This window comes from Fulmarus glacialis, unplaced genomic scaffold (assembly GCF_000690835.1).
Source record: "Fulmarus glacialis isolate BGI_N327 unplaced genomic scaffold, ASM69083v1 scaffold42543, whole genome shotgun sequence".
Classification (NCBI taxonomy): Eukaryota; Metazoa; Chordata; class Aves; order Procellariiformes; family Procellariidae; genus Fulmarus; species Fulmarus glacialis.
Window position 1 is genome coordinate 16,839 of NW_009203111.1, and position 9,786 is coordinate 26,624.

A 9,786-nucleotide genomic window follows, 5' to 3' on the forward strand; every position below is an offset into this window, starting at 1 on the left:
GATCGTAAGGAGAGAGACTTTTTTTTTATTTATCTTTTATTAGACCAGATCATATTGTTGGATAAAAACCAGACAAGCTTCCAGGTGCAGAAATCCATCTTCAGTTTTGAAAGAGAAGCCAATTTCGAGCCAAGTGTAGGCTGGGGACAATTGTTTTGGGTTTAACTTTGTTATAGTGATCAGTTGAACAAATAGAAGAGAAAAAGGTGTCCGACACCTTGAAGCAGATGAGGATGTTAGTGAAGGCAGAGGTGATAAGGTTGCGATAAATGTGACTGAAATAGCTAACAGAGTCCGGGGGTGCTGCTGTTATTAGAAAGAGAGCCGAGGCAAGGGGCAAGAAAACCGAATGGCAGAAATCTGGACAGGTGCAATTCACCAAATGCAACTATACAATAAACATTGTGGAAGAGACCGATTGAATCGTGAATTGAAGTCTCATTTTCATAGGAACACAAGAAGCTATAGGGGTCTCTTTCAATATCGCATCTCCAGCAGCGAGTGACAAAAAGTAGGTGCGTAAAAAGTAATTTTAAGCCTTTGGATGCTTAGGAGTTTCTTAAAGCTATAAAATATTTGTAAAGCTCTAAGGGTAGGACAGTGAGCAGTCCAAGCTAGTTACCCTGGGCTCTCAATGGTGAAAAATAGACACACTGGAGAAGTGACTTAATCTTGTATCGAATTAGGTGTTTAGGGCTATTTCTCTGCATTGACTATAAAGGCAGTCTAGAGCGAGTAATTCAGGTTTCGGCAGTTAACTTCTGAAGTGAACTTCTGACATGTGAAGTGAATCTGCCTCAAGTCTCCAGGACCTGAAAACACAACAGAGTTGCAGGAATGGCCTTGAGCACCGACCCAGGACTGCCTGCATTGCCAGGGGCTGTTCCCAGTAGGTGTTTGGATGTGCGCCTCCCCTTTGGGAAGGGGAAGGGAAGGGTTGAGTGGATGCAAGCCCCGCTGTGCCGCTTCGCCTCGGTGCCAGAAGGCAAGTGGGACCTGTCTTATTTAGCCAGCATCAACAGAGAGTCTGTCATTTGAAATTGAGGACTTGCAAGTCCCTAAGCCTTAAAAATCTGCACCCTGGTGCAGTTTCCAGAAGTGCCTCCATTGCATTAGCTTTAATCTAAAACCAAGATGAGATCTTGCCAGAAATCTTATCTTTATAAAGGTAATCCTTCTATATTTATCCATGCATTCATTCTCTGGGTATTAAATTCAAATGGAGATTATTCTTTTAAATGTATAGATGTCTGCTGCTCTTTATTTTGTTATTCTTTGCTAAAACAATGCCATTGCTATGGAAGTGTTTTATGTTGTTTTTTTTTTTTTAAAATTATTCTCCAGTTTAGTAAGAAGCATTAGGAAACCTTAATAACTCTTCCATTTTTAAAATGAGATTCTGTTCACTGAAAACTGCAGCAAATGACTGGATGCTCGATATTTGAGTTCCCCAGGAAACTTATACAGCACTGAGTTTGTGCTCGCAAGCTGACCTTTCTTCCATTATATAAGAAAAAAAATAATCTTTGTGAAAGTCAAGTCGAAGATAAGATCAGCATGGTGGGCTGGTAATTACATAAAGTAATGTTCAGTCATTAGATAAAATGTACAGTTGATCCTATGGCTTAGATGTGGGCGAGCAATATGATCTAGCTTTACTGGTATAAAAGAAAGATGCAGCTTTTTCATACATCAGTTTTGGGAACGTACATCCAAGCATCAAGGACAGCTCACCTTCAAACACCATCCTGCAGTTTCTCAGCTGTCCGATTTATTCTTGTTGAACAAGTGAGGTAATATATTTTTAAATTTTTGTTACTGTGAAAGAGGAACAATTACATATTTTTTGACATTCTCTTTCCAAGTTTTCTTCTCCTTCCATTCTGTCAAAGTTTTTACTTTGAAAATTAACTTAAAGGTTGCTTTGGGACTAAAACATCAGTGCTTGGGGTTAAACTAGCTTTGTAAGTAAGAGAAAAGGAGGTTCTAGAATTGTAGTGCAGCTAAATGTTGGTATTTTGTGATTTCTGATTGGGTCTGGTAATTCTTCATCAGTAACTTTGTGGTTTTGTCCTGGTCAACAGTGTTGCTGTCAAATGTCAAATGTGACACAACCTGTGGTACTAACACATCTTTTAGAATCTTTAAATTGCCAGACATGATTAAATATGTTAAGGGAAGGGAAAAAAAAAATGTTAGTGAAGATTTCTCAGTCTTCAGTGATTTGCTAACAGGTTACTTGTGTACGTGACACTGGGCTGCACGTGAAGCGCTGGCACTTGTAGTTCATTGTTGCTGTGTCACAGCCGTTCCTCATGGCCAAGCATCCCAGAAAGAAATGAACACAATGTGCGAAGTGTTTAACTGCTGTTGGGTATGACAGCACCACTGTCACCTTATGGAAAAGTATAGAGGGACGCCCCAAATTTATGCTGAAAACATTAGATTATTTCGTACAATCAGTACAAAGGATACTCGTTGAACAGAGCTTGCTGGCATGTCTGTGTCAGGACATGGACCACAGAGTTAGACGAGGAATTCTGATCCAGTGGAGCTTGACATGAGTGTAAAGGCATCCACAGAGTCCCACTCGTACCTGAACAGAAGACCTGTTTGCAAATACAGATGATAGCCTGTCTTTATGATGGTAACTGATAATATGATAACTTATTTACAGAAAAAGACAAGATATTGTAAATAATGAGGTGAGAGTTTAACTGCTGGGGAAGACTTAAATTACCATCTTTCCAAAGAGCTGCTGAAATTTATGCATTATATAATGTTCCAATAGCTTAAGAAAGACAATATTTAATAGAGCAAAGTAAAAGCTCCCTTTGATTTGATGGTGAGATGAAATGAGTCGTGTAGACACTAACTGGGTTCGCAGTATGGGCACAGTCAGAAGACCAGATAAGACCATCAGGAAAATATCTGTCACATTGGAATAGTAGAGAAGATCACATCTGGGTTTTATTGACAGGTATCTTTGGTGTTTTTGGTATGAGCCTGACAGTCTGACTCAATAGAGGAAGTGCAAAACTGCAATTTCAATTCCCCTTTTGGTTAATGTAATTTAAACAACTTCCCTCTGGGATTGCCTCAAACCCTTATGATGTACCAAATCATAGCATTATGTGTTCTTAGAAAAATTAGGATGGAGAATGCCACTGTGCCTTCAGCAAAGAGCATGAAATCACAGAATAATCAGTCAAGGGTTGTGGTGTTATTCCTGTGGCTGGCATCTTATTGGAGCGATTGGAGCATCCAGGCTATCAAAACGCTCAGGATGATACGGAAGCAGGTTGTTTGGAAAAGACTGACTGTCTTCTTCTGCTGGTGCATGAGCCCCTCCAGCCAGCTCCTCGCACTCCGGGGAATGTCCCCTTGGATGGAGCAGGGCTTGACAATAAACTGTGGGATTGTGTCCCAGCGCAGGCAAGTCTGCCAGCAGTCACACCTGCTCTATGGGGCTGGAAAGAGCATATACACTAAATAACCTTAAAAAAAGCCCTATTTGCTGGAGGGAGGGATCCAGCTAATTTATTCGGCGCAACTCCATAAATGTGTCTGAGCTCAGTTCAGTTCCCAAAACGTTTGGCAGAACCATAGGAGGCTGTGGATCTAAACGGTGTGAAGGACCACCTTTCTTCTGTGGACACAGGTTACTCTTGTTGAGGGGAACAGGGCGCAGAGAGCTGGCAGCTGCTTCTCAGAAACCTGAGAGCCATGTTCAACACTTCCGTGGGACTACCATGTTAATGGCATCCCCCGTTTCCTCTGCCATCTGTTGACTAACATCAGAATACTATTTCTTGTAGTCGGATGGGTTTTTGGTAAAAGTCCAAGCAGAGATGAGTAACTACAGGTTGCATTCAGCCTGCATGCATAGATACATACATACATTGAACTGGCTTTTTGATACCTCTTCCAAATGCTTCTTTCCAGTGCTTCCAGAATTCCTGCCAATGGTTTTTCTTCCTGTTCATTATTGGCTGCTTTTAACTCCTTTATCTTCTGTTTTCTGCCAGCATGGACTGACTCGCTGGGCAGGTGGGAGGGAGGAGGTGAAGTTACTTGTACTCAGCACCCAACTCTTGCCACCCGTTAATTGCAAACCCATTGGCCTCTTGGCCATTCGGTTTAACTGGGTTTCAGATCAGTCTCTTACCTCTAGTTTTTGCTGTCTTAATTAGAAAGAGGCTTGTTTCCACTTCTGTGCCTTCATTGATTGCACCGGAGAGCATCGTGCATTGGTCTTGCTTATAAACTTTGTTTCTTTCCACTTTGCTAACCCCAGTCAGGCAGGGGCCGTATTCTCATCATCCTGCCTTTGGTCTCAGCCTCATCTGCCTGGGCATGATCTTTTTCTGATTGCTACAAGAATGGAGCTCTCTTTGATTTTGTTTCCATCATTGTCTTCGTTTCAAAACTACCTTGTAGGGCCTGTGCTCTACTGCAATCTGAACTGCTGCCTTTGATGACTGCGTTGTATGTCTGTTTGATCAATGAACCAAGACCTGCTGACCTGTGCGTAGCAGCCTCCCGTCCCCATATATCTCTTGGAATCTGTGCAGTGATGGAGTGTCCCTCTGCTAATCAATACTCTCTTTGCACACATTCATTCATTGCTCCAGGTTCACTCTCAGATAATCATACCAGGAAAGTACCTTCAGTCCTTGGACCACCTCAAGTTTGCCTGTCCCTGCAGATGTGAGCAGGCATTATTTGAACATTTGCATCATTGTGGCGGTCGTTGCAGGGATTCTGCTGGGTAGGTGCAAAATCTGAAAAGAAATATGTTTCCATTATGCGGACACTATCTTTGTTTAATTATACTTCCCCTCTCGATTTGCTACCATCTTTCCTGGTTAGGGTTGTCAGTGCCTTCTCTGATCAGTATAGCATGCTTAAATAACCTCTACACCAAATCTCAAGATCAATTTCTTTGTTGCTGGCATTATTGTCCTTCTCATTGCCACCTCATTTTTAGAAGCATTTGGTGCCACAATTTGATCTGTCCCTGGAGAGTATTCATCATGGAGTAACAGCATTGACTGGTGTATTTGGAAGAAGAGAAGCTCTTAAATGATTAAGGATTGAATGCTTTTTTTTTTTTTTTTTTGCTTGCTAAACGCAGTAGCTTTCAGAATCTAAAATGTATATATCAGTGTTGTCAGTTGGGGCCTTATCCCGCACATCAGTCATGAGCACATCATGCTCTTGTGTGACAGTTTCAGTCTTTTAAAGTCAAGGGATCAGGCGGTCTATGCAGGCATAGAAGAAACTGTTCAAAAGATCCAGTTGCAAGAGTCTGGAGATGCCGTCAGCGCTGCAGTTCAGACACAGCCCAAACAAGCTCTTGGTTAGCTCCAGCCATGGCCTGGGGGGGGACTGCAGAGGTGGAGAGATCTGCATGATCAGATAACATTTCTGAGAAGGCAGGTAAAGGGTTTGGTGATTAGGAGCTGCGGGCTTGGGGCGCTGCCTGGGGTGCTTGTCTGAAGCCAGTCAGGAACAACCGGGGCCGCTGTGTTTATACCAGAACCCAAAAGTCAATTTGCTGTGTCAGTAAAATGAAGCCTAAAAGAAATCTCGGTCCAGAAGTTTGCAGCAATGCTGAACTCCCTGGGACCACCCTGACCCTGAGCTGCCCTGATGAGGCCTCGGTGCGATGCAGGTGGCTCCGGGGCTGTTTCAAGCCCTCCTGAGCTCGCTCTCTCTCTTCGGGCGCTCTGGAGCACAGCATATAGTGCCTCTCTAATTACCATGGTCGGAGGAGCTTTCTCCCGTCAAGGGACAGGACTGTGAAAATCTGTTTATGGGGACTGTGGCACTACAGAGGTCAGTGTGTGGACAAATAATCTGACTCCTGGTTCAGGAAACTATGTTCTGATGTGAAATTATTTCCCCTGAAATTAGTCTTTTCATGGCCCAGATTCTGCAGATTCTTTCATCCTCTCCATAAGCATTTGCTGGCTTTATCCAGTCTACCATAAATATTAGGCAGTTATGACATTTGAAGTTTATGTGCTGTGGTTTATGTTAATATTCAGAAAAAACTGTTATGGCCAGAAAGAAAGGCACAATTTTGTTATGGTGATGAAGTCAATTTTCTGAGCCTATAAAATGCACATCAGTATGCTGCATTTTCAGTTTCCAATCCCGGTTCTAAATTGTCTCTGTTACTTGCACTGAATGCTGTATCAGTGAGTAGCCTAGATGCTGGTACTGTACCCAATGCGAAACAGTCCCTTAAAAATGTGTTTATTTATATTTTCAGAAAGATCATGGATTGCTACGGGAAGTATGCAGCTGTCACTTTGACCATTTTGTCTGTATTTCTGCATCTTCTTCATGCTTTCCCAGACGGAGAGTTTCTCATGCAGGGTAAGCTGCTTTCAGTATTAGAAATAGGGCAATTGTTCGGCAAGAGTATTAATTAAACTTTCACATGTTTTATAAATGTGGTCATAAATCCTATAATTCAGTTGCATTTATTGACACTGAGATATGAAGGTATAATAAATCAAGATAATTTTGCTATGAGTATACTTCCTATTTCTTCTCTAAGCTTGATTTCTCCAGGTCAAGAGTCTCCCGGATGACCGTGTCCTCATGTGGACGGGGGTGATTTTAATCCTTGAAACATTATCACATAGAAACGTTTTGGTTTTTCTTGTACTCCTGAGATCTAAGTGGCAACGTAACATCAGGAACAGCAGAACCATAGCTTCTCCTCATAATATGCAGAATATTTTTCCTCTGTAGATTCCAGAATATGGGATGTTGGTCGTGTAGCATTCTACGAAAGAGGCATACTAGGAAGATTTTAGGGGTGTTTTGGAAGTTGTGGGTTTTTTTAATTCAGCCTTGAACTGAATATAGAAAAATGCGAGTTACAGAGATCTCAGGATCACTGGGCATTTTTAAAACTCTTGATAACAGTCTTGCCTGAAAACAGGCAATGTTTGAGAAGCAGTACAAGTCCTGCTGGTGCTATTTAACTATCTGTAGCTAGTAGGAAGTTTCCTAGGGACAACTAGTGTAGTAGACATACAAAAAAACCCTCCACAACTGTCAACAAAATCAAGTTAGAAAACCAGAAAAGATACGATGATGCTTGTGCCTTACCTAGAAAGCCACACTCTAGTTTTACAGACGGCGTGTGTTGCAGAGTTGAAGGACCCTAAAGAGGAGAGCTTTGCTGTCTGTGCTTTTCTGCATACGTCAAGCAGCAAAATGCAGCCGGTGCTTTCTCTTACAGCCCGCACTTTCCCTTTCTTTATGAAAATGAAACAGCTGGAGACCAAGTAAAAGTCTCTTCCTTATATTTTTATGGCAGGTTGTCCAGAGTGCAAGCTAGGGGAGAACAGATTCTTTTCCAAGCCAGGAGCACCCATTTACCAGTGCACTGGGTGCTGTTTCTCCCGGGCCTATCCCACTCCGATGAGGTCCAAGAAGACCATGCTCGTTCCAAAGAACATTACATCAGAAGCAACATGCTGCGTAGCAAAGGCTTTTACAAAGGTGAGGCTGTGAATGAGTCCCGTTTAAGCTTGTTACAGGATGCAATGTTTAGCTGAACCAGTGAATAGAAAAGAATATGTTTTTGCTGGAGGACATTGGAGAACTACTTGAGAGAAACATCCTTGGCATTTGTATCGTTTGCTTTTGGGTTCTTTCTTTTTTCTAAAGAGGAAATTAAAATGTCAGCCGGTACCGAGTCTGATACTCAGTTGGGATGTGGAAATTGTTGCAGTGTCACTAACTTCAGGTGAAACTACTTTGACTCATGACACCTGAAGTTCTGGTGGTGGACTTGCTGTCCCCTTGTTTTTAACTCTCCTGGGTGTGCACCCTCCCCTTAAATGCTATGCAGTGTGTATTTGATTTTAATTAGTTATTTTCCTTGCGTCTTTCCTGCATAGGCAGGAGTTCTCTGGGAAGGTGGCTGGTCAATACTATCAATTACATATATGGGAATGAGGGACCAAAACCATCTGTGCTTGTTAGATTAATTGAGGTTGTGTTTACTTTTAATAGTATAACCAAGAGGGAACTGTAAACATGTGCAACTACTTTGCGCATTTAACGCTGTCATCTGAAAGGTTCTCTTAAAGAGAGATTCTGCTAAAGCTGATTATTTTGGGAGTGATTCAGCTCCAGGTGAAGAACCCTTAAATTTTATTGAATAAACGGTGAGCTAGTTGAAGCAAGCTAAGGCATCTGTCCTGTGGTGATCTGAATCAGGCTCATTAAGTGTGTTGACTAGAGGCTCAGTTCAGTTACCGACTCACAGATTTGGTGCCATTTGAAATACCCTGGGGTACCCAAGACATCTATGTATGGCTGGCAGTCACAGGACCCATAAAAGACCTTCTGGAGTGGCAGCTGGAGGCTTGGTGGGATTCCCTCTGACATCTCAAATGGCAGTTGACGGCTCTGTGTGCACAGCTGAACAGAGCGCTGGGTCTCCACTGGCTGTGATGAGAGCCCAGATACCTGACTTACCTATAGACACCTACAGCTGAACATGGCTGAATCCTGGCTCTTCATCTGAGTAGAGCATAGATCTTTTTCTAGACCACTGACATTATACTTGCCCTGGAGCAGCAACTAGAATTTGGTTGAGATGAAAAATAAAAATGACTCATCATGTTTGTGGTCTCTGTTTTTATAATCCCCGTGTGAAAAATTCTAAGGACACTTCCTGATTTTTCATAGATTGGTTACTTGACACTTTTTGAAAATTAGACACTTTAAGAAGTGGCAAATTAAGGACATCAAACTATGTCACTGTTTAAAACTTTTCTCTTTATGGTTCTGAAAGCCACTGATGATGCCACTTCACAGGTTGGCGTTCAGAGGCTGTTCTAGTACATGTACCCCAAAAAGCCTGTGTACCTTGTGGTTAAGAAAAAGGCTTCAGACATCTTTTACTTGACAATGCTGTTTTTACTGTCTAGCTAATCCTAATTATTTGTTATGTGTGTGTTTTCTTTTTTTAAGATTACCCTTAAGGACAATGTGAAGATAGAGAACCATACAGATTGTCACTGCAGTACCTGCTACTATCATAAATCCTGAAGCCTGTCCCTTTGTTAATGATCAAGGACAACGGTGAATGGAATATTTGTTTTTCAGCTTTTATAGCTCCACTGTGTAAAATCTTATGTTTTCTGGCCAAGACACTGAGTAGACCTTTGAATAAGATGGATGGCTGTTTTATTTCCTCTTTGCTTCTTCATGCATTTAAGTAAGTTTAATTATTTCCATTAGGGATAAAATACAGCACTTGCATGACAACCGAAGGCTTGATCTATTTTTAAAATAAACTGTCAGTTAAATCATCAATGTTTCTTGAGGAAAAATGATGATTTAATAGCTTAAAACAAAAAAAAGATTCCGCTGCAGTTAATTTCTAGGTTTCTTTTTTTTGTGGGAGAGGGAGGGAAGGAGGAAGGGAGGGATGGGAAGTAGACAGAAAAAGAAGCAATAATTTCCCCTTATTCATTTAGTGATTAGATTTTTTTGAAGACTCAACATTTTGTTTTTCCTGTTTCTCTTCCATTTTTTCTTTACCTTGTGGGCAGAGAGTTTAACAGTGTATCATCTATGCACAGTGCTCTATCCTTCTGTGACATCTTTTATTTTTCTTTGAACTTAATCTCCTGTCATACAGATAGATAAATGGATGCAGAATCAGACATTATAAAGAATTGTACAGTTTGGTGTAGCAATGGTAGAATAGAGGAGTGCTACAACAGTATTAGCTGTTTAAGGTAT

General features: G+C 41.5%; 1 protein-coding gene across 1 annotated transcript; it reads left to right on the forward strand.

Moving 5' to 3' along the window:
* Positions 1-1,700: 1,700 nt before the first annotated feature.
* On the forward strand, positions 1,701-9,418 carry CGA (glycoprotein hormones, alpha polypeptide). The gene is made up of 4 exons (XM_009574525.1): positions 1,701-1,793; positions 6,281-6,387; positions 7,343-7,527; positions 9,010-9,418. Exons 2-4 carry the CDS (start codon positions 6,288-6,290, stop codon positions 9,085-9,087), a joined length of 363 nt encoding a protein of 120 aa, XP_009572820.1. The 5' UTR covers positions 1,701-1,793; positions 6,281-6,287; the 3' UTR covers positions 9,088-9,418.
* The last annotated feature ends 368 nt before the right edge of the window (positions 9,419-9,786 follow it).

Excerpts from the sequence above, each read along its gene's own strand:
- CGA (XM_009574525.1), top strand. The coding sequence starts at position 6,288 with ATGGATTGCTACGGGAAGTATGCAGCTGTCACTTTGACCATTTTGTCT. Across the intron at positions 6,388-7,342 it reads CGGAGAGTTTCTCATGCAGG|GTTGTCCAGAGTGCAAGCTA; the intron begins GTAAGCTGCTTT and ends TTTTTATGGCAG. Across the intron at positions 7,528-9,009 it reads TAGCAAAGGCTTTTACAAAG|ATTACCCTTAAGGACAATGT; the intron begins GTGAGGCTGTGA and ends TCTTTTTTTAAG.